Raw genomic sequence first — 23,870 nt, 5'->3', positions numbered from 1 at the left:
CACCTAATACGCACACACCTAATACACACACACCTAATACACACACCTAATACGCACACACCTAATACGCACACACCTAATACACACACACCTAATACACACACCTTCCCAGCTGTCAGGAGGACTGACCTTGGTTTAGAGTAGAATTTATCCAGCAGATGGAGACGTAGAGCTGGGTTGGCCAACTCCAGTCCGCAGGGGACACCAACAGGTTAGTTTTAAGGATGTCCCGGCTTCTGCACAGTTGGTGCAGGTGTTGACTGGGCCACTGAGTCTCCTGTGCTTAAGCCGGGATATCCTGAACACCTGACCTGTTGGTGGCCCTTGAGGACTGGAGTTGTCCACCCCTGGTATAGAGCGTTTCCCACAATACAACGTGGGTGCTCAGGAGATGTACTCCCCGGCACAAATAGAGATTTATTACACCGAGTACCAAACCAAAACACCGGGTTATTTTCCTATTTTGCTCATTTTTATTCAAAATGTTTTTTATTTAAACGTCACTTGGGATGTAAATTGGGATATGTGGATAGCCGGGAGAGTGACCGTGTGTGCTCATAAAAACGTATAACGGCCATGTTCTGTGCTCTGCACCGCTAGGGCTTCTGGCTCATCTTCTTTAGGGTCTTGTTTAACTAAAAAAAGGCAAGAAATACAACGTAAAGATCAAGACATGCAATGTCCCATGTGTCTCTCCCCATTGCAGACAATATAAGAGAAATGCTGCACACCTCAAAAAGAAAAACAATGATACAGTTACCGGTGCTCCAGTGTTTGCACGAAAGCCTGCGATCAGTCCTGAACAGATGAACAAAGCAACATAGGGCACAACGGGTTTAGCAAATCAAACTCATTTATTGAGCCAACACGTGTTGGCTCAATAAATGAATTTGATTTGCTAAACCCGTTGTGCCCTATGTTGCTTTGTTCATCTCTCCCCATTACCCCATTGTCTCTCTGCCCCGTTATTTCCTGGTCTCTCCCCCCTCCACCCCCCCATTACTCCCATGTCTCCCTCCCCCCCCATTACTCCCATGTCTCCCTCCCCCCCCCATTACTTCAATGTCTCCCTCCCCCCCCATTACTTCAATGTCTCCCTCCCCCCCATTACTCCCATGTCTCCCTCCCCCCCCATTACTCCCATGTCTCCCTCCCCCCCATTACTCCCATGTCTCCCTCCCCCCCCATTACTCCCATGTCTCCCTCCCCCCCCATTACTCCCATGTCTCCCCCCCCATATTACTCCCATGTCTCCCCCCCCATTACTCCCATGTCTCCCTCCCCCCCCATTACTTCCATGTCTCCCCCCCTCCCATTATTCCCATGTCTCCCTCCCCCCCCATTACTTCCATGTCTCCCCCCCTCCCATTACTCCCATGTCTCCCTCCCCCCCCATTACTCCCATATATTCCCCCCCTTACTCCCGTCGCTCTCCCCCACCCCCCCCCCATTACTCCCGTCGGTTTCCCCCATCATTCCCTTCTCTCTGCCCCCCCCTCATCTCCATTTCTCTTGCCCCCGATTCCACCCCTTTCTCCTGTGTCTCTCTAAGGTCGCGCTTATAGTGCCGGCGACGCAATGTCGCCCGAAAACAAATACATTACTGCCGCCGCATGCGCTTATAGTGCACGCGACGGCGAAAACCCGACGCCGGCAAAATTTGATTTTTCAAGGGCCGTCGCGTCACGTGACAGCCCTTGAACAAATCAAATTGCGGGAATCCAGCGATGCCGCCGACCGGCGAAACTTATAACTTTCGCCGGTGGCGACGGGTGACGTCACCCGTTGTGTCGCCGGCACTATAGGCAAAGCCTCACACCGCATAGGACACTAACCGACCAAACCAGCTGCAAGGCTCAACTGGGACAGGTTTACACAGCCCAGAAATATATTGGGAATAAAACTGCTCTAAAAAGGTCACCTGTGATCCTACACGGAAAGAAAACCTGGTTTTCCTTATTTCAGCCGAATCGAATTCTTCTTCGCTGTTCTATAACCTTTACCTGTACCTCTACCTATAGACGTGTACCCGTACCTCTACCTAGACGTGTACCCGTACCTATAGACGTGTACCCGTACCTATAGACGTGTACCCGTACCTATAGACGTGTACCCGTACCTATAGACGTGTACCCGTACCTATAGACGTGTACCCGTACCTATAGACGTGTACCCGTACCTATAGACGTGTACCCGTATCTCTACCTAGACGTGTACCCGTACCTATAGACGTGTACCCGTACCTATAGACGTGTACCCATTTACTTGTTCTTCTATAAATCACACTACCTCAATCCCATGGACAATGAACCAATGGCCTCTACATGCAGTTCCTCCCACCACCACCGGGCAGAGACCCAACAAGTTAGCACCTCCCCCCCCTCCCCCCCCGCCAGGCTCAGCGGATCCTCACCTCCTCAAACTTGTGGATTTGTCGGATGAAGAAGTCTCCGTAGCGCCGCGCGACCTTGGTGTCCGCGATGTGGATCATGTCCTAACAAGAAAAGCCAGAAATGCGTTAAATGGAGACAGACCTAGAACAGGGGGCGGCCAACTCTAGTCCTCAAGCGTTACCAACAGGTCAGGTTATCCCTGCTTCAGCCTAGGTGGTTCAGTCAAAGAGTGAGCCACCTGTGCTGAAGCAGAGGTATCCTGACAACCTAACCTGTTGGGGGCAGGATCCGGATGAATGACGTCACGGCGCTGGTTCACAGGAGGTAGCAAACAATACCGCGAGGCATTCCTTATTCCTGCCCCCCTGTGGACCGGCGCTGGAACACGCCTCTGCCCCCCTGTGGACCGGCGCTGGAACACGCCTCTGCCCTCCTGTGGACCGGCGCAGGAACACGCCTCTGCCCCCGTGGACCGGCGCAGGAACACGCCTCTGCCCCCCTGTTGACGTTGTCGATCCGGAAGCGCGGTCGGGTGCTGGAACGGGAAGGATCAGAGAGCCGATGCCCACAGGAGTGAAGCCCCCAGATCCTTTATTTATTGGCGCATGCGGGGGCATTTCCACTGCTCGGGCAGCCACGTTAACTTTATACAATGCTATCGCATTAGCTTTTCCATTTTCTCTACATACTCAATGGGAGTCTGAATTCGGAAAAAAGTCCTAAAAGAAAAGATTCCAGAATCCGTGTTTGCAAAGCGCCCGATGTTTCCTGATACCACGTGAGGAGCACCGTATAATCTATTGAGCCTTGTGTAAAGCATCTTTGCACTAATGTATATGTTTCTGCTTTCCTATATTTAGACATTTAGATATATTTTCTGTGCCCCAGACGTTTCTAGGAAACTGGTCTCATTTCTATATTGCTATTACTTTTGGTTTATTTGAATGCAATGTTCCAAATCAAATGCAAAACTACCATAGAGAAAGAAAAGAAATACGTGAATAATTAGACAATAGGTTCTATATACAGAGTACTAATTGGAACATTGCATTTGTCTAAGTGCCATGGATTGCAATTGAGATTTTCCATTACAAACCGCATCTGTGTTAGAACAGCAAGATTACTAAAAAGCTTTAAATAGTCTCAGGTTTGATATCGGTGTTCCCCCAGCTCGTCTCCCGCGCTCTATTCAGGACTGTCTCCTTTCCATCCCATCCACCTCTACTCCTCTCATCGTCCCCTACCCCAGGGGTGTGCAAACTTAAGTCTGTTCCCCTCTGCCAGCTCTCCCCCCTTACCTGGTGTCCTGGGTCTTCTGATGTCACGACGCCATGGCAGCGCGATGTCATGTGACCCTGCATCGTTACCATGGCGACGCGTTGCTGAAAGCCACCGCAGACCAGGTAAGGGAAGTTAGAGGCCTCGTGCGCGCTCCCCGGCATTTCATTTATATGCCCTGGGGAAGAGCGCGGGGCCTCTGTAACCGCCACTCCCCCCCCCAGAAAATCTTGTGCCCCCCTGCCCCACCCTCAGCAGCCTCACTCCCCACCTTCCAAGTAAGAGCACCTTCTGAGGAAAGCGTTTCAACCCCCTGGACACATGGCTCTTCTCCCCAGAGGCGCCACCAACCAGTCTCTAAATCTCCCAACAAGCAATTTACATTGCAAGCTCTCCAGGCTCGGGATTTATTTCCCCAGTGTGCTTGTATGTGTGATGCGCTTCGTGTGTTGTAATTCCCTGTACTGTATTCTTACATCTACTTTATAAAGCGCTATTGGCACCTTGTTGGCATTACAGAAACAAATACATTAGAGCAGCATTTGGCTCATCCCTGCCCCCTGGTGACCACATGTCTTCATGTAATACACTGCTCAGCCTCAGGGTGGCACTGTAGCACGAGCCTAGCGCCACCACTTGGTGGCTTTGCCTCCCTACAAGAAGAGCCATCCCACCTTGTCTATGTAGAAGTCCACTTCAGAGGCAGACTGGAACTCCCCCTCCAGGGCAGAAATCCCGCTGGTCCACACCAGGTTCTTCATCTTGTGCTTGAAGACCAGCAGCTGGATGCGGAACTCCTGCTCAGGCAGATCCAAGAACCCGGCAAGCTTGGCTACGGGCATGGTGGTGTAGAGCTTCAAGAAGCTGGAGAGAGAGGACGTCAGTGACAAGAGCCACCAAACCACACACTGACCTTAACCACCACTCCAAAAACCTAAATCACGGATACCGACGACTCACCTTCGGATGGTGGAGAGCTGAGCCTGCTGCTGGACCTCGTCCAGAAAGACTTTGAGCTGCTGCAGGTAGGGCTCTTTGTGATAGTTGGGGTGCACGTTGTCGTAGTTGGGGACCACTGGGGACAGGAACTTGGGGCAGGCGTAATTGTAGAGCTCCTCGTAGATCTGAGCATCTCTGCAAGGGACAGGAGTGGGCATTGCTTGTCAACATCTGTTGAACGTAACCCACAGCACTGATCCGACTACAGTTCAAATCGTACTGTACATGCATAAAACGGGAGGACCCGTGATGTAGCGGTTAAGGATTTAGCACTGAATTCAGACATAAGCTTATAGGGGTCCATGATAAAATAAGTAAGAAGCAAAAAGCGACATTTATTTGCATGTCATTACCCAGAATCCCCCATTCCAGTGGAAGCACTGTATGCCAAGAGATAATGGGGGAAGAGCAGAGTTGCAGACCTGTCAGACATGTGAATGTGCTCACATGGATTTTTATTTGCTGTATATATATATATCTCTCTCAACACTTTGCTGGTCTATCCTCTCGCAACACAGCACATTGCAGGCCTGTCCTACCTCTCCTAACACAGCACATTGCAGGCCTGTCCTACCTCTCCTAACACAGCACATTGCAGGCCTATCCTACCTCTTCTAACACATTGCAGGCCTATCCTACCTCTCCTAACACAGCACATTGCAGGCCTATCCTACCTTTCCTAACACAGCACTTTGCAGGCCTATCCTACCTCTAACACAGCACATTGCAGGCCTATCCTACCTCTTCTAACACAGCACATTGCAGGCCTATCCTACCTCTTCTAACACAGCACATTGCAGGCCTATCCTACCTCTCCTAAGGCCCGTAATATAGTGGGGGTGCGCGCGGCAGTTACATAGTTACATAGTAGATGAGGTTGAAAAAAGACGTAGGTCCATCAAGTTCAACCTATGCTAAATTTAGACAACAGATACTTTATCCTATATATATATACTTACTTACTGATCCAGAGGAAGGCAAACACAAACCCCAGTGTCACATCATCCAATGATATCTCATAAGGGGAAAAATTAATTCCTTCCTGACTCCAAGAATTTGCAATCGGATTAATCCCTGGATCAACATTCTTCCCATGTATACTTATTTGGTATATCCCTGTATACCTTTCCCATCTAAAAAGATGTCCAACCTTTTTTTGAACAAATCTATTGTATCTGCCATCACAGTCTCCGAGGGTAATGAATTCCCCATTTTAACTGTCCTTACTGTAAAGAACCCTTTCCTTTGTTGCTGGTGAAATTTTCTTTCCTCCAACCTTAAGGGATGGCCCCGAGTCCTTTGTACTGCCCGTGGGATGAATAGTTCTTTTGAAAGCTCCTTGTATTGTCCCTGAATATATTTGTATATAGTTATCATATCCCCTCTTAGACGCCTCTTTTGTAATGGAAATAAATCTAATTTAGCTAGCCTCTCCTCATAAGTTAGATTGTCCATCCCCTTTATTAATTTGGTGGCTATTCTCTGCACTCTCTCTAATTCCATAATGTCTTTTCTTAGGATTGGTGCCCAAAATTGTACTCCATATTCAAGGTGTGGTCTTAATAGTGCTTTGTAAAGGGGCATAATTATGTTTAATTCCCTTCCATCCATTGCCTGTTTGATGCAAGATAAGATCTTGTTTGCCTTAGCAGCTACTGCATGACATTGGGCACTATTGCTAAGCCTGCAGTCTACAAGCGCTCCTAAATCCTTCTCCATCAAGGATTCCCCCAATATATCTCCATTTAATTTGTAAGTCGCCTTTTTATTCTTGCATCCCAAATGCATAACCTTACATTTATCTGTATTAAACCTCATTTGCCATTTACCTGCTCACGTTTCCAGTCTCTCCAAGTCCTTCTGAAGAGAAATTACATCCTGCTCTGATTCTATTACCTTACACAATTTAGTATCATCAGCAAAGATGGAGACTTTGCTCTCAATGCCAACCTCAAGGTCATTATAAACAAGTTAAAAAGCAGGGGTCCCAGTACCGATCCCTGAGGTACTCCACTCATGACTTTAGCCCAACCTGAAAAAGTTTCATTTATGACAACCCTCTGTTGTCTGTCCTTTAACCAGTTTTCAATCCATGTGCATATATTATTACTGAGTCCAATTTTCTTTATTTTGTACACCAACCTCGTGTGTGAAACCGTATCAAAAGCCTTTGCAAAATCTAAGTAGACCACATCAACTGCATTACCCTGATCTAAATTCCTACTTACCTCCTCAAAGAAACAAATAAGGTTAGTTTGGCAAGATCTATCCTTCATAAATCCATGCTGACTATTACTAATAATTTTGTTTTCTACTAGGTATTCCTGAATATTATCCCGTATTAAACCTTCAAGTAGTTTCCCTACTATTGAAGTCAGGCTTACAGGTCTGTTATTTCCCGGTTGTGATCTAGCTCCCTTTTTAAATATAGGGACCACATCTGCTTTACGCCAATCTTGTGGTACTGAGCCTGTGGAAATGGAGTCCTTCAATATTAAATATAATGGTTTTGCTATTACTGAGCTTAACTCCTTGAGAACTCTTGGATGTATGCCATCGGGGCCAGGTGCCAAATTTACTTTAATTTTTCAAGTCGCTTATGAACTTCTTCCTCAGTTAACCAATTGTTCATTAATATGGAGGTTGTGGCTTCCTCCTGCAGAATGACTATTGAACTTGATTCTTCCCTGGTAAACACAGAGACAAAGAATTTGTTTAATACCTCAGCTTTTTCCTCATCTCCAATAATAATCTGCCAACCCATCTCACACTGAAAGGGTCCTATATTTTCTTTTCTCATTTTTTTGTTATTAAGGTACTTAAAGAACTTTTTAGGGTTCATCTTACTTTCTATTGCAAACCTTTTTTCATTATCCATTTTTGCTAATTTTATTGCCCTTTTGCAATTTTTGTTACATTTCTTATAATTCTGATACGATGTCTCCGTCCCTTCTGACTTAAAGAATCTAAACGCCTTCCTCTTCTTGTCCATTTCCTCCCCTACCTGTTTATTTAGCCACATTGGTTTTGACTTATTTCTTTCATACTTATTACCCAAGGGCATACTGTCATGATAGAGGGGGTTTGGCCCGGGATTAAAGGGGTTACACCCCATTTGGCCACCCCCTACTCTCACTTGGGAAGCAAGGGGTTAACTGGACTGAGGTCCAGTAATGTGTTTTTTACCTTGCTTCAGTATCCAACTGTTTATTCCCCTGTATAAATGTAATGTCTCATCCTGGTGTTTGCACTCACACATACACTAGGGTTGATGCGGGAGGGAAGGGGTTAATGTTAATTTAGTGATTATAGCCCTTTGTTCCCTTTTCCCGCCTTTTCAGGCTCCATTTTGCAGCCTTCCATAGGTCGCCATTGAGCCTCCATGCTTTCTAATGGCAGAAGTAGCGGTTTTGGACCTGTTTTCCAGCGACGACCAGCAGGTGGCGTCCGAGAGGAGGAGCGGCGGTTTCCTAATGTAAGTCAATGGGCTCATTGACTTCAATGGAAATTCCTCAACGCCGGCCTCGAGGAACAGGTTGGCAGCCATCCAAACCGCAGACCGCAAAAGCGGATACAATGTCTTTGAAAAGAGTTTAATCACTTCGGTCAAGTTCAAAGACAATTGGCGTGGGAATCTTGGGTTCTAGGGCCCCTGGGAATAAAGTTCTTTCTGCCCCTAGCTCCTAGGTACCCCCACACACGATCCACACCGGGTCCAGGAATGAGAGACCCCCGTAAGGGGTCGAGCGGAGAAGGAGGGTCGCGCCATTCACTTCAATGGCGTAGCGGAGGTCCCATGGAATCTAATGGCGGTGTGCGCCATGCATTGTCTATGGCGGCGCCGGCCATTGATTACAATGGGGAAAAGCCGCGTGGCGTAAAAACGACTAAGTGTGAAATGATGAAAAATGTAAGTCCATATCTCCGGTTCTGGAATGATCAGGGGGATGGGATTTGGGTGGCATGTAGCCAAGCTTCCGGCTTTAATGCATGACCCTTCCCAGCCCCCCTCCGACCAACCAGACGGAGTGTGGGCGAATGTAAAGTTTGTTGGATTTTCCCATAGACTTCAATGGCCGCGGTTTTCTCCATTGAAAGTCTATGGCGGGAAACCCCATTGACGGCAACGGCGGAGCCCGCCATTCAACGCTATGGCGGCGGACCCCGTTGATTTCAATGGGGAAAGAGTGAAAAGCAGAGATTCATTTTTAAAGGGACGAATCCTGTATTTTGAAAATGTGTTGAAGTGCATTTCTGTATCTCCGGTTCTGGAGGTCGCAGACAGTTGAAATTTGGCCAATATGTAGGGTCACTGTAGGCATTAATAACTGGCGGATTTCGACCCACTGGAACCACCAGAACGGAACTTATTAATATGTGAAGATATTAAAGTGTATATGATATTTTGGATCTGCTCTGAAAATGCAGACTCCATCTTCTATGCTAATAGGGCAGGAAGGACATCCTGAAGATTTAGCATAGCCCCGTGATCAAAAGTTAACTGCCCTGATTGTTTCTGGCCCTAGGGTAAACAAAGGAATTGAGTGTTTTGCAAGTGGCCCAGTTCACACCTGCAGGGGAAGGAAAGTCTACTTCAAATAGATTTTTCTAGCCAGCTCGGCGCCTAGGTTGTAAGAGATTGGTTTGAGATGGTATAAGAACCAGGCTCAGTCTATTGTTGGTGTTATTCTTCGTTCAAGATTGCTGTATGAATTGCCAGTCCAGAATTATGACTGTTTCATCATTCCATCTTAAGTGCCTATATTTTGTCTATTATTTGTACTATCTTGTTGTGTTCACCTTCTTCAAGGAATAAATTATACTTTATCATATCTCAGCCTCGTTCAGTTCAACCCAGGTATATTTTTGGTTTGTATTATTAATAGCCTGTCACAAAGTTACCGTCACATATACACTGATAAGTGTGCTTTTCTAACAATGTTTTAAGGACTGCCCATTTATCTTGTACATTTTTCCCTGCAAAAACATCATCCCAGTGTATTACTACTAGATTAGACCTCAGTTTATTAAAATCTGGCTTTCTAAAGTTTAAGGTCTTTGTTGAACCCAAGAAATCTATTTTTTGATCATTTATTTCAAATGAGACCATGTTATGATCACTGTTACCCAAATGTTCCAGGACTTGAATATTTACTATTACTTCTACATTGTTTGATATGACCAAATCCAGATATAGTTGGCTGAGGTTAGCCAGCCATTGTATGCTAGGGCCGCGCGCACGGCAGGGAGCGTGGAGCCGGGCGATAGCGGGGAAGACGTTGGTCCGCAAAAAGGTATCACTACCTGCATCATTGCTCACCCCCCCAGTTTTTCCTTTCACTGCTCTTATACCCACAAAAACATTGTGGGAAATGTGATTCAAAAAAGGTATCGCAAGGAACCTGTTTTCTCCAGGGACCCAACCGGCTACTAGAACTTTAACCGACATGACCTGGTTATAATATAATAAATAATATTGTTGCTATTATTGATTAGAAGCAGTTGGAAGATGAGGACCTCCCGGGATCACACCCCTCCCCCGCTCGCTCACCCTTTCTGCATACGCAGCATCTTGTCCCCCGTACTTCTCGCGCAGCTGGGTGTGAATGCTCTCGTCGATGCGCATGGGGTACATGGTGAGGGCGATGGCCAGCAGGCCGTGCATCTGCTCGTTCTGCTTGTTAATCTGAGGAGGGACAGGCGTGCGGAGTGTGAGGGAATGGGGGTGCGGAGAGTCAGGCGCCAGAGGATGGGGAGGATATGGCGGTGTGAGAAAGAAAAAGAGCAGAGGATGGGGGGGGGGGGGGGGGGAGGAAGAGGAAGAGAGGGGGAGGAAGAGGAAGAGAGGGGGAGGAAGAGGAAGAGAGGGGGAGGAAGAGGAAGAGAGGGGGAATAAGAGAGGGGGAGGGGGAATAAGAGAGGGGGAGGGGGAATAAGAAAGGGGGAGGGGGAATAAGAAAGGGGGAGGGGGAATAAGAAAGGGGGAGGGGGAATAAGAGAGGGGGAGGGGGAATAAGAGAGGGGGAGGGGGAATAAGAGAGGGGGAGGGGGATTAAGAGAGGGGGAGGGGGAATAAGAGGGGAGAGGGGGAATAAGAGGCGAGAGGGGGAGTTAGAGGAGGGGAGGGGGAATAAGAGAGGGGAGGGGGAGAGGAAGAGAGCAGAGGGGAGGGGGGGGGAAGAAGAGAGCGGAGGGGGGGGAAGAAGAGAGCAGAGGGGAGGGGGGGGAAGAAGAGAGGGGAGGGGGGGGAAGAAGAGAGGGGAGGGGGGGGAAGAAGAGAGGGCGGGGGAAGAAGAGAGGGGAGGGGGGAGGAAGAGAGGGGAGGGGGGGAGGAAGAGAGCAGAGGGGAGGGGGGAGGAAGAGAGCAGAGGGGAGGGGGGAGGAAGAGAGCAGAGGGGAGGGGGGGAGGGGGGGAGGAAGAGAGCAGAGGGGAGGGGGGAGGAAGAGAGCAGAGGGGAGGGGGGGAGGAAGAGAGCAGAGGGGAGGGGGGAAGGAAGAGAGCAGAGGGGAGGGGAGGAGAGCAGAGGGGAGGGGGGAGGAAGAGAGCAGAGGGGAGGGGGGAGGAAGAGAGCAGAGGGGAGGGGGGGAGGAAGAGAGCAGAGGGGAGGGGGAGGAAGAGAGCAGAGGGGAGGGGGGAGGAAGAGAGCAGAGGGGAGGGGGAGGAAGAGAGCAGAGGGGAGGGGGGAGGAAGAAAGCAGAGGGGGAGGAAGAGAGCAGAGGGGAGGGGGAGGAAGAGGAAGAGGGGGGAGGAAGAGAGCAGAGGGGGAGGGGGAGGAAGAGAGCAGAGGGGAGGAGGGAGGGGGAGGAAGAGCAGAGGGGGGGAGGGGGGGAAGAGAGCAGAGGGGAGAGGGAGGAAGAGAGCAGAGGGGAGGAGGGAGGGGGAGGAAGAGCAGAGAGGGAGGGGGAGGAAGAGCAGAGGGGGAGAGGGGGGGAAGAGAGCAGAGGGGAGAGGGAGGAAGAAGAGGGGAGGGGGGAGGAAGAGAGCAGAGGGGGAGGAAGAGAGCAGAGGGGAGGAGGGAGGGGGAGGAAAAGAGCAGAGGGGAGGGGGGAGGAAGAGAGCAGAGGGGAGGGGGGAGGAAGAGAGCAGAGGGGAGGGGGAGGAAGAGAGCAGAGGGGAGGGGGAGGAAGAGAGCAGAGGGGAGGGGGAGGAAGAGAGCAGAGGGGAGGGGGAGGAAGAGAGCAGAGGGGAGGGGGGAGGAAGAGAGCAGAGGGGAGGGGGGAGGAAGAGAGCAGAGGGGAGGGGGGAGGAAGAGAGCAGAGGGGAGGGGGGAGGAAGAGAGCAGAGGGGAGGGGGGAGGAAGAGAGCAGAGGGGAGGGGGGAGGAAGAGAGCAAAGGGGAGGGGGGAGGAAGAGAGAAGACGGGATGGGGGAGGAAGAGAGAAGAGGGGAGGGTGGAGGAAGAGAGAAGATGGGTGGGTGGAGGAAGAGAGCAGAGGGGAGGGTGGAGGAAGAGGGAAGAGGGGAGGAAGAAAGCAGGGGGGATGGGGGAGGGAGGAAGAAAGCAGGGGGGATGGGGGGGAAGAAAGCAGGGGGGAGGGGGAGGAAGAAAACAGAGGGGAGGGGGGAGGAAGAGGGGAGGGGGGAGGAAGAGGGGAGGGGGGAGGAAGAGGGGAGGGGGGAGGAAGAAGGGAGGGGGAAGGAAGAAGGGAGGGGGAGGAAGAGAGCAAAGGGGAGGGGGAGGAAGAGAGCAAAGGGGAGGGGGAGGAAGAGAGCAGAGGGGATGGGGAGGAAGAGAGCAGAGGGGAGGGGGAGGAAGAGAGCAGAGGGGAGGGGGAGAAAGAGAGCAGAGGGGATGGGGAGAAAGAGAGCAGAGGGGAGGGGGAGGAAGAGAGCACAGGGGAGGGGGAGGAAGAGAGCAGAGGGGAGGGGGAGGAAGAGAGCAGAGGGGAGGGGGAGGAAGAGAGCAGAGGGGAGGGGGAGGAAGAGAGCAGAGGGAGGAAGGGAGAGTGGGGTAGGAGGAGAAAGGAGGAGAGGTAGTGGGGAGTCTCAACCATCTCGTACTTGTACGTGGTTCTCTGGAACATGCTCTTGGTTCTCTGGATATACAGCAGGATGTTGGCGACACGCGGATGGCGTCCTGGTATCTCCGCATCATGAGGTACGCGAAGCCCACGTAGTAATATGTGGTCACCTGACACTCGGGGACCCGGGAATACATACTCTGTCAGGGCAGGAGAGGATTACATGAAGCAGCCGGGTGCCGGGCGCGAGGCGGCCAGGCAGCTCCGAGAGAGGAGGCCGGCGCGGTGCGCGAGGCGGCCAGGCAGCTCCGCCGAGAGGAGGCCCGGCGCAGTGCGCGAGGCGGCCAGGCAGCTCCGAGAGGAGGCCGGCGCGGTTCGCGAGGCGGCCAGGCAGCTCCGAGAGGAGGCCGGCGCAGGGCGGGGAGCGGAGCTGCTAGGGGAGGAGGCCGGGCACAGGGCGGGAGCGGAGCTGCTAGGGGAGGAGGCCGGCGCAGGGCGGGAGCGGAGCTGCTAGGGGAGGAGGCCGGGCGCAGGGCGGGAGCGGAGCTGCTAGGGGAGGAGGCCGGGCGCAGGGCGGGAGCGGAGCTGCTAGGGGAGGAGGCCGGGCGCAGGGCGGGAGCAGCTAGGGGAGGAGGCTGGGCGCAGGGCTGCTAGGGGAGGAGGCCGGGCGCAGGGCGGGAGCGGAGCTGCTAGGGGAGTAGGCCAGGCGCGGAGCTGCTAGGGGAGGAGGCCGGCGCAGGGCGGGAGTGGAGCTGCTAGGGGAGGAGGCCGGGCGCAGGGCGGGAGCGGAGCTGCTAGGGGAGGAGGCCGGGCGCAGGGCGGGAGCGGAGCTGCTAGGGGAGGAGGCCGGGCGCAGGGCGGGAGCAGCTAGGGGAGGAGGCTGGGCGCAGGGCGGGAGCAGCTAGGGGAGGAGGCCGGGCGCAGGGCGGGAGCAGCTAGGGGAGGAGGCCGGGCGCAGGGCGGGAGCGGAGCTGCTAGGGGAGGAGGCCGGGCGCAGGGCGGGAGCGGAGCTGCTAGTGGAGGAGGCCGGGCGCAGGGCGGGAGCGGAGCAGCTAGGGGAGGAGGCCGGGCGCAGGGCGGGCGCGGAGCTGCTAGGGGAGGAGGCCGGGCGCAGGGCGGGAGCAGCTAGGGGAGGAGGCTGGGCGCAGGGCGGGAGCAGCTAGGGGAGGAGGCCGGGCGCAGGGCGGGAGCGGAGCTGCTAGGGGAGGAGGCCGGGCGCAGGGCGGGAGCAGCTAGGGGAGGAGGCTGGGCGCAGGGCTGCTAGGGGAGGAGGCCGGGCGCAGGGCGGGAGCGGAGCTGCTAGGGGAGGAGGCCGGCGCAGGGCGGGAGTGGAGCTGCTTGGAGAGGAGGCCGGCGCAGGGCGGGAGCGGAGCTGCTAGGGGAGTAGGCCAGGCGCGGAGCTGCTAGGGGAGGAGGCCGGGTGCAGGGCGGGAGCGGAGCTGCTTGGGGAGGAGGCCGGCGCAGGGCGGGAGCGGAGCTGCTAGGGGAGGAGGCCGGGCGCAGGGCGGGAGCGGAGCTGCTTGGGGAGGAGGCCGGGCGCAGGGCGGGAGCGGAGCTGCTAGGGGAGGAGGCCGGGCGCAGGGCGGGAGCGGAGCTGCTTGGTGAGGAGGCCGGGCGCAGGGCGGGAGCAGCTAGGGGAGGCCGGGCACAGGGCGGGAGCGGAGCTGCTAGGGGAGGAGGCCGGGCGTAGGGCGGGACCGGAGCTGCTAGGGGAGGAGGCCGGGCGCAGGGCGGGAGCGGAGCTGCTAGGGGAGGAGGCCGGGCGCTGGGCGGGAGCTGCTAGGGGAGGAGGCCGGGCGCAGGGCGGGCGCGGAGCTGCTAGGGGAGGAGGCCGGGCGCAGGGAGGGAGCGGAGCTGCTAGGGGAGGAGGCCGGGCGCAGGGCGGGAGCGGAGCTGCTAGGGGAGGAGGCCGGCGCAGGGCGGGAGCGGAGCTGCTAGGGGAGGAGGCCGGGCGTAGGGCGGGAGCGGAGCTGCTAGGGGAGGAGGCCGGGCGCAGGGCGGGCGCGGAGCTGCTAGGGGAGGAGGCCGGGCGCAGGGAGGGAGCGGAGCTGCTAGGGGAGGAGGCCGGGCGCAGGGCGGGAGCGGAGCTGCTAGGGGAGGAGGCCGGCGCAGGGCGGGAGCGGAGCTGCTAGGGGAGGAGGCCGGGCGCAGGGCGGGAGCGGAGCTGCTAGGGGAGGAGGCCGGCGCAGGGCGGGAGCGGAGCTGCTAGGGGAGGAGGCCGGGCGCAGGGCGGGAGCGGAGCTGCTAGGGGAGGAGGCCGGGCGCAGGGCGGGAGCGGAGCTGCTAGGGGAGGAGGCCGGCGCAGGGCGGGAGCGGAGCTGCTAGGGGAGGAGGCCGGGCGCAGGGCGGGAGCGGAGCTGCTAGGGGAGGAGGCCAGGCGCGGAGCTGCTAGGGGAGGAGGGCGGGCGCGGAGCTGCTAGGGGAGGAGGCCGGCGCAGGGCGGGAGCGGAGCTGCTAGGGGAGGAGGCCGGCGCAGGACGGGAGCGGAGCTGTTAGGGGAGGCCGGCGCAGGGCGATAGCGGAGCTGCTAGGGGAGGAGGCCGGGCGCAGGGCGGAGCTGCTAGGGGAGGAGGCCGGCGCAGGGCGGGAGCGGAGCTGCTAGGGGAGGAGGCCGGGCGCGGAGCTGGAAGGGGAGGAGGGCGGGCGCAGGGCGGGATTAGCTGGGAGGGAACTCAGCGCAGTTTAAGGGGGGAGGGAGTAATAGAGGCCTGAGATAGGAGCTTTATAAGAGGGGTCACTACCTTCTTGTTGAGCTCTATGTTCTCCAGCACCTTGATGGCCTGGTAATAATCGCCCAGCAGTGAGTGCAGCCGCAGGAGTCCCACCAGGCTGAAGTAACCCAGCATCTTGTACAGAGAGTGACGCCCATACTCCCCCGCTACGCTCTCGGGGTCACCTGGGAACGCAGAGCTGTCAGACTCCCATGTCTGGAAGATGGTACCCCCTGCAGTCAGTCCCCAACCCCTCAGCAGATTACAGGGACCCCCCTCCCCCCAACTATCCCCTCATAAAATCACAGTGAGCCGCACATTCAGACCACCCCTACCTAGAGGGATCACAAGGTCCCTCAGTCAGCAGCAGTGCCAGGCTTCCCTCACCCACACTGGTGTAACCTCCCCCTTTCAGTCACACACAGCAGCAGTGCCAGCCTCCGCTCACCCCCGCTGGTGTAGACCTCCCCCCCCCCAGTCACACACAGCAGCAGTGCCAGGCTCCCCTCACCCCCGCTGGTGTAACCTCCCCCCCCCCAGTCACACACAGCAGCAGTGCCAGGCTCCCCTCACCCCGCTGGTGTAGACCTCCCCCCCCCAGTCACACACAGCAGCAGTGCCAGGCTCCCCTCACCCCGCTGGTGTAACCTCCCCCCCCCCAGTCACACACAGCAGCAGTGCCAGGCTCCCCTCACCCCCGCTGGTGTAACCTCCCCCTCCCAGTAACACAGCAGCAGTGCCAGGCTCCCCTCACCCCCGCTGGTGTAGACCTCCCCCCCCCAGTAACACTCCGCGGCAGTGCCAGGCTCCCCTCACCCCCGCTGGTGTAGACCTCCCCCTCCCAGTAACACAGCAGCAGTGCCAGGCTCCCCTCACCCCCGCTGGTGTAACCTCCCCCTCGCAGTCACACACAGCAGCAGTGCCAGGCTCCCCTCACCCCCGCTGGTGTAGACCTCCCCCTCCCAGTAACACAGCAGCAGTGCCAGGCTCCCCTCACCCCCGCTGGTGTAGACCTCCCCCTCCCAGTAACACAGCAGCAGTGCCAGACTCCCCTCACCCCCGCTGGTGTAGACCTCCAGCTGACGGTTGATGTTGGATTTGTCCACCAGTGAATGCAGCACGTTCAGAACACTGTGCACGTTCCAGATCTTGGGGTTGGCGCGCAGGAAATCTATCTCCTCCTCGGACTTCTTGGCCGTCTTACAGCGGTACTGACTGAAGGACTGGAACTGCAGGGGGGAGAGGGGGATTGAGGCTGTGACGACACGCATGAGAGAGAATGGGGCGATACTGGTTGAAGAACTGCAATTGCAGAGCAGGAAGAGTGGGGGGGGGGGGGAGGTCAAATCTAGCATGGAGGAAGCAGAGGACAGTACAGATGGAAAAAGAGGTGAAACCCAGGCAATGCCAGGAGGAGGAGGGCGGCCGGGAGGGACATGTTACCTGATAAATGAATTCATCGATGATGTCCCAGAGCCACTGATTTGGGAGCTCCAAGGGAGCCGGGCCGTCAGCATCTGAGAACAAACATAACAAGTCGCAGACTTGTGATATTCGCCTACACCCCTAACACACCCTGCTCCCCCATCCACCTACACCCCCCAAACGCACTGATCCCCATCCACCTACATCCCCCAAACACACTGCTCCCCACCCACCTACAGCCCCCAAACACACTGCTCCTCGTTCACCTACACACACTGCTCCCCCCCCACCCACACGCTGCTTCCTCATCCCCTACACCCCAACACACTGCTCTCCCATCCACTTACTCCCCCCACACACACTGCTCCCCCATCCGCCTACATCCCCCCCCCAACACTGTTTCCCCCTTCCACCTACACCTCCCAACACACACTGCTCTCCCTATCCACCTAAACCTCCCAACACACTGCTCCCCCCCTTCCGCGTACACCTCCCAACACACTGTCCCCCCCATCCGCCTATACCCCCCAACACTGCTCCCCCCATCCGCCTACACCCCCCCCATACACTGCTCCCCATCCACCTACACCTCCCAACACACTGCTCCCCCCCTTCCGCCTACACCTCCCAACACACTGTCCCCCCATCCGCCTACACCCCACCACACACTGCTCCCCATCCACCTACACCCCCCCAATACACACTGCACCCCCATTCACCTACACCCCCCAACACACTGCTCCCCCATCCACCTACACCCCCCCAATACACACTGCATCCCCATTCACCTACACCCCCCACACACACTGCTCCCCCATTCACCTACACCCCCCCAACACACACTGCTCCCCCATTCACCTACACCCCCCCCAACACACACTGCTCCCCCATTCACCTACACCCCCCAACACACACTGCTCCACCATTCACCTACACCCCCCTAAACACACACTGCTCCCCCCATACGCCTACACCCCCCCCCCACTGCTCCCCATCCACCCTCCCCCAACACACTGCTCCCCCATTCACCCACACCCCCCCAATACACTGCTCCCCCATTCACCTACACCCCCCAACACACACTGCTCCCCATCCACCCTCCCCCAACACACTACTCCCCCATCCACCAACACCCCCCAATACACTGCTCCCCCATTCACCTACACCCCCCAACACACACTGCTCCCCCATTCACCTACACCCCCCCAACACACACTGCTCCACCATTCACCTACACCCCCCTAAACACACACTGCTCCCCCCATACGCCTACACCCCCCCCCCACTGCTCCCCATCCACCCTCCCCCAACACACTGCTCCCCCATTCACCCACACCCCCCCAACACACTCCTCCCCCATACACCTACAACCCCATACAGACACTGCTCGCACAACCTTGTATCTATTACACAAGACATGTGGCTGTTACCCAACAATCACACACACTGCCTCAGTAATCACAACACACTCACCTGTCACCCCCAACGCTACATCTACGCCTGTGACCCATCAACACTATACACACATACACCTGCCTGTCACCCCCAACGCTACACACGCCTGTGGCTGAAACACACACTGCCTCAGTAATCACAACACACCCACGCCTGTGACCCACCACAGCTTCACCCACGCCTGTGACTATCACACACACGCGCGCGGTTGTACTCGTGGTCAGCACGTGGAGAGACACTTACTCAGGATGTAGTTGAACAGGTTGCAGTAGTTGTAATAAGATTCAAAGCGCTGCTCCAATGTTGGACCCCCCTACAGAGAGAGAGAGTGGGACGCATCACTTTGGGGGTTCAGAACACACTCTTTGCTCTTAGATCACTATATACACCAGGGCTCGTCAACCCCTTCTCCCCAGGGCTAAGATCAGAAACACTGAGGAGTACACAGGCCGCGGGCTCATTCTAATGTCATTTAAGATGCATTTAAAGACTTGAAAATGATTAAATGTGAACATTTTGCAAACATTTATACCACCTGTATTAGACCCGGCCTCCCGCTCAGCGCGGTTTACTACCGGTACCCCACACTAGGATGTGTACACAAACACAAAGCACACAACATGCAATCTTCTCCATAATGCCAATGGCCACAGATCCGACGTCGTTAACGGTGTGTGATCAATGAAACCCCTTAATACTATTCTCTGACACACAGTGCCACCGCGCCTCACACGCTTCGTGTGTGTAAAATAAACCGCTGTGTACACAAAGTGCCCGAGAATCTCGTCGGCTGCTCTCCGCTCTGTATTTCTATTAATGGGAAGGGAAGGTACTCCCGCATCAGCCCAAGATAGGTGCGTGCGGAGGTGCAATAAGCATAATACAGCCATAATACACAGAGAAAGAAGGAGTGTCCCGGGAGAACGCACGCACAGCAGTGTATATGATTGATAGAATTAAAGCCATTTATTTGGTAACAATATAACAGGTGGTTTTAGGATTGGTATTAAAGTCTACGGCCAATCCAGACAGACTATAAACATACAAATAACATATTATGGTCGGGTGAGCATTTGACTTGCTGCCATAATGTGTTATTTGTATGTTTATAGTCTGTCTGGATTGGCCGTAGACTTTAATACCAATCCTAAAACCACCTGTTATATTGTTACCAAATAAATGGCTTTAATTCTATCATATACTGTACACTGCTGTGCGTGCGTTCTCCCGGGACACGTCCTTCTCTGTGTAACAAGGGAACAATGAGCAGTTTCCCCTTCGCTGATCAGCATTTATCAGCATTTATTAATATCAGAGGACTCTGGGCGTCCGATTCCCCTTTCTAATAGATTCCAAAAGAAAATAAGGAACAGAGAGAATCGTGATGTGAGGGACGTGCACCGAGCGCCCTTCCTCCTCCTCCTCCTCCTCCTCCTCCTCCTCCTCCGACGATTACCGGCCGTGCGGATACTCACGCTGACTTTGGCGTAAATGTGTCGGTAGTAAAGTTCTTTGTACAGGATCAGGAACACTGCGTCTGAAAGGGACAAAGCGTCAGTCAGCCCCCGGGCGGGCATTATTATCCCCTGCGGTGCGGGAGTCAGCCCCCGTGCGGGCATTATTATCCCCTGCGGTGCCGGAGTCAGCCCCCGGGCGGGCATTATTATCCCCTGCGGTGCCGGAGTCAGCCCCCGGGCGGGCATTATTATCCCCTGCGGTGCCGGAGTCAGCCCCCGGGCGGGCATTATTATCCCCTGCGGTGCCGGAGTCAGCCCCCGGGCATTATTATCCCCTGCGGTGCCGGAGTCAGCCCCCGGGCGGGCATTATTATCCCCTGCGGTGCCGGAGTCAGCCCCCGTGCGGGCATTATTATCCCCTGCGGTGCCGGAGTCAGCCCCCGGGCGGGCATTATTATCCCCTGCGGTGCCGGAGTCAGCCCCCGGGCGGGCATTATTATCCCCTGCGGTGCCGGAGTCAGCCCCCGGGCGGGCATTATTATCCCCTGCGGTGCCGGAGTCAGCCCCCGGGCGGGCATTATTATCCCCTGCGGTGCCGGAGTCAGCCCCCGGGCGGGCATTATTATCCCCTGCGGTGCCGGAGTCAGCCCCCGGGCGGGCATTATTATCCCCTGCGGTGCCGGAGTCAGCCCCCGGGCGGGCATTATTATCCCCTGCGGTGCCGGAGTCAGCCCCCGGGCGGGCATTATTATCCCCTGCGGTGCCTGAGTCAGCCCCCGGGCATTATTATCCCCTGCGGTGCCGGAGTCAGCCCCCGGGCGTGCCCTATAATCCCCTGCGGTGCCGGAGTCAGCCCCCGGGCATTATTATCCCCTGCGGTGCCGGAGTCAGCCCCCGGGCATTATTATCCCCTGCGGTGCCGGAGTCAGCCCCCGGGCATTATTATCCCCTGCGGTGCCGGAGTCAGCCCCCAGGCATTATTATCCCCTGCGGTGCCGGAGTCAGCCCCCGGGCATTATTATCCCCTGCGGTGCCGGAGTCAGCCCCCGGGCGGGCATTATTATCCCCTGCGGTGCCGGAGTCAGCCCCCGGGCGGGCATTATTATCCCCTGCGGTGCCGGAGTCAGCCCCCGGGCGGGCATTATTATCCCCTGCGGTGCCGGAGTCAGCCCCCGGGCATTATTATCCCCTGCGGTGCCGGAGTCAGCCCCGGGCATTATTATCCCGTGCGGTGCCGGAGTCAGCCCCCGGGCGGGCATTATTATCCCCTGCGGTGCCGGAGTCAGCCCCCGGGCGGGCATTATTATCCCCTGCGGTGCCGGAGTCAGCCCCCGGGCGGGCATTATTATCCCCTGCGGTGCCGGAGTCAGCCCCCGGGCGGGCATTATTATCCCCTGCGGTGCCGGAGTCAGCCCCCGGGCGGGCATTATTATCCCCTGCGGTGCCGGAGTCAGCCCCCGGGCGGGCATTATTATCCCCTGCGGTGCCGGAGTCAGCCCCCGGGCGGGCATTATTATCCCCTGCGGTGCCGGAGTCAGCCCCCGGGCGGGCATTATTACCCCCTGCGGTGCCGGAGTCAGCCCCCGGGCGGGCATTATTACCCCCTGCGGTGCCGGAGTCAGCCCCCGGGCATTATTATCCCCTGCGGTGCCGGAGTCAGCCCCCGGGCGGGCATTATTATCCCCTGCGGTGCCGGAGTCAGCCCCCGGGCGGGCATTATTATCCCCTGCGGTGCCGGAGTCAGCCCCCGGGCGGGCATTATTATCCCCTGCGGTGCCGGAGTCAGCCCCCGGGCGGGCATTATTATCCCCGTGCGGTGCCAGAGTCAGCCCCCGGGCATTATTATCCCCTGCGGTGCCGGAGTCAGCCCCCGGGCATTATTATCCCGTGCGGTGCCGGAGTCAGCCCCCGGGCATTATTATCCCCGTGCGGTGCGGGAGTCAGCCCCCGGGCATTATTATCCCGTGCGGTGCGGGAGTCAGCCCCCGGGCGGGCATTATTACCCCCTGCGGTGCCGGAGTCAGCCCCCAGACGGGCATTATTATCCCCTGCGGTGCCGGAGTCAGCCCCCGGGCGGGCATTATTACCCCCTGCGGTGCCGGAGTCAGCCCCCGGGCGGGCATTATTATCCCCTGCGGTGCCGGAGTCAGCCCCCGGGCGGGCATTATTACCCCCTGCGGTGCCGGAGTCAGCCCCCGGGCGGGCATTATTATCCCCTGCGGTGCCGGAGTCAGCCCCCGGGCGGGCATTATTATCCCCTGCGGTGCCGGAGTCAGCCCCCGGGCGGGCATTATTATCCCCTGCGGTGCCGGAGTCAGCCCCCGGGCGGGCATTATTATCCCCTGCGGTGCCGGAGTCAGCCCCCGGGCATTATTATCCCCCGCGGTGCCGGAGTCAGCCCCCGGACGGGCATTATTATCCCCTGCGGTGCCGGAGTCAGCCGACGGGCGGGCATTATTATCCCCTGCGGTGCCGGAGTCAGCCCCCGGGCATTATTATCCCCTGCGGTGCCGGAGTCAGCCCCCGGGCGGGCATTATTACCCCCTGCGGTGCCGGAGTCAGCCCCCGGGCGGGCATTATTATCCCCTGCGGTGCCGGAGTCAGCCCCCGGGCGGGCATTATTATCCCCTGCGGTGCCGGAGTCAGCCCCCGGGCATTATTATCCCCCGCGGTGCCGGAGTCAGCCCCCGGGCGGGCATTATTATCCCCTGCGGTGCCGGAGTCAGCCCCCGGGCATTATTATCCCCCGCGGTGCCGGAGTCAGCCCCCGGACGGGCATTATTATCCCCTGCGGTGCCGGAGTCAGCCCCCGGGCGGGCATTATTATCCCCTGCGGTGCCGGAGTCAGCCCCCGGGCGGGCATTATTATCCCCTGCGGTGCCGGAGTCTGCCCCCGGGCATTATTATCCCCTGCGGTGCCGGAGTCAGCCCCCGGGCGGGCATTATTATCCCCTGCGGTGCCAGAGTCAGCCCCCGGGCGGGCATTATTATCCCCTGCGGTGCCGGAGTCAGCCCCCGGGCGGGCATTATTATCCCCTGCGGTGCCGGAGTCAGCCCCCGGGCATTATTATCCCCTGCGGTGCCGGAGTCGGCCCCCGGACGGGCATTATTATCCCCTGCGGTGCGGGAGTCAGCCCCCGGGCATTATTATCCCCTGCGGTGCGGGAGTCAGCCCCCGGGCGGGCATTATTATCCCCTGCGGTGCCGGAGTCAGCCCCCGGGCGGGCATTATTATCCCCTGCGGTGCCGGAGTCAGCCCCCGGGCGGGCATTATTATCCCCTGCGGTGCCGGAGTCAGCCCCCGGGCGGGCATTATTATCCCCTTTAGAAAAAGTAGCCGCATTATAAAAATGTACGATTAGAGTCGTACAAAAAACTAAATTACTGTAATATAGAACAATAAAAAGTGAACAAAGCACTTGAAATAGAACAAAGAGCAAATATTACAAAAATAAAAATCAATAAAACCCCTGAAAATGACGCTTCTCCTTCCAAGGGACACCAATCACGACAGAGACGCCAATCACAACAGAGACGCCAATGTGTCAGTGTTTTTAAGGATGTATTCAATGTATGATGAGCTTGGATTTGTGATCTTGAAAGTTACCACAAAGTGACACCCAAACTTATTTCAATTTATTACACAACCATTTGTAGGTTGCTGGTTATCTATAAAAGGCCTGCCGCAGAGTGACCACGTGGCAACTCCTGTTTATTCTCACTGGTTTCAGCCCAGCGCGTAGCACAGAACGGTTTCCAATACAGACTTCAGAGAAACGGTCCTATCCTGAGCTCCTCGGATAAAGCTCGGAGTCCAGTGATGTCGCCCCAAGCTCTCCGCCCCCACTGAAGGTTACAGAACTGCAAACCCACCCGATCCCGCCTCTTCGATCCTCTACTCACCGTTCCCAACCTGAGGGGCGATGGCTTCCGCTTCTGGCCAGGGGGAATTCTTAAAGAAACGCTCTGTTAGCTTGGCCCAGCTGTGGGAAAGAGGAGGGATTGGGCCAGGAGACAACTGGGTTAGGCTAAGAACATAGCAAGACGCAAAACCCCACAAATATATTCAGTGGGTTTTTATATTATGTTATAAACCATTGAAACACATAGTACAGGAAGTCGGTGCTGCCCCTTTGCTGATGTCATTGATGTTACAGAAAGTTTCAGGTATCAGACAGGAATGGAATTTCC

The 23,870-nt window shown here is 56.3% G+C and overlaps 1 protein-coding gene across 1 annotated transcript; it reads right to left on the bottom strand.

Annotated features, from left to right (window-relative positions):
• Window positions 1–450: 450 nt before the first annotated feature.
• EIF3L (eukaryotic translation initiation factor 3 subunit L) lies at window positions 451–23,730 on the bottom strand (the record flags this gene model as incomplete). Its single annotated transcript, XM_075581855.1, is given in 14 exon segments — window positions 451–635; window positions 2,414–2,494; window positions 4,346–4,535; window positions 4,632–4,805; window positions 10,222–10,250; window positions 10,252–10,356; window positions 12,662–12,732; window positions 12,735–12,831; window positions 15,373–15,527; window positions 16,400–16,571; window positions 16,786–16,859; window positions 18,466–18,535; window positions 19,698–19,759; window positions 23,583–23,730. Coding segments are annotated over 14 exon segments (1,467 nt in total), but the record flags the coding sequence as incomplete, so codon positions are not given.
• Window positions 23,731–23,870: the final 140 nt, after the last annotated feature.

This window comes from Ascaphus truei, unplaced genomic scaffold (genome assembly GCF_040206685.1).
Source record: "Ascaphus truei isolate aAscTru1 unplaced genomic scaffold, aAscTru1.hap1 HAP1_SCAFFOLD_1634, whole genome shotgun sequence".
Lineage (NCBI taxonomy): Eukaryota > Metazoa > Chordata > Amphibia > Anura > Ascaphidae > Ascaphus > Ascaphus truei.
This window is presented reverse-complemented; position numbering and strand designations above follow the sequence as displayed.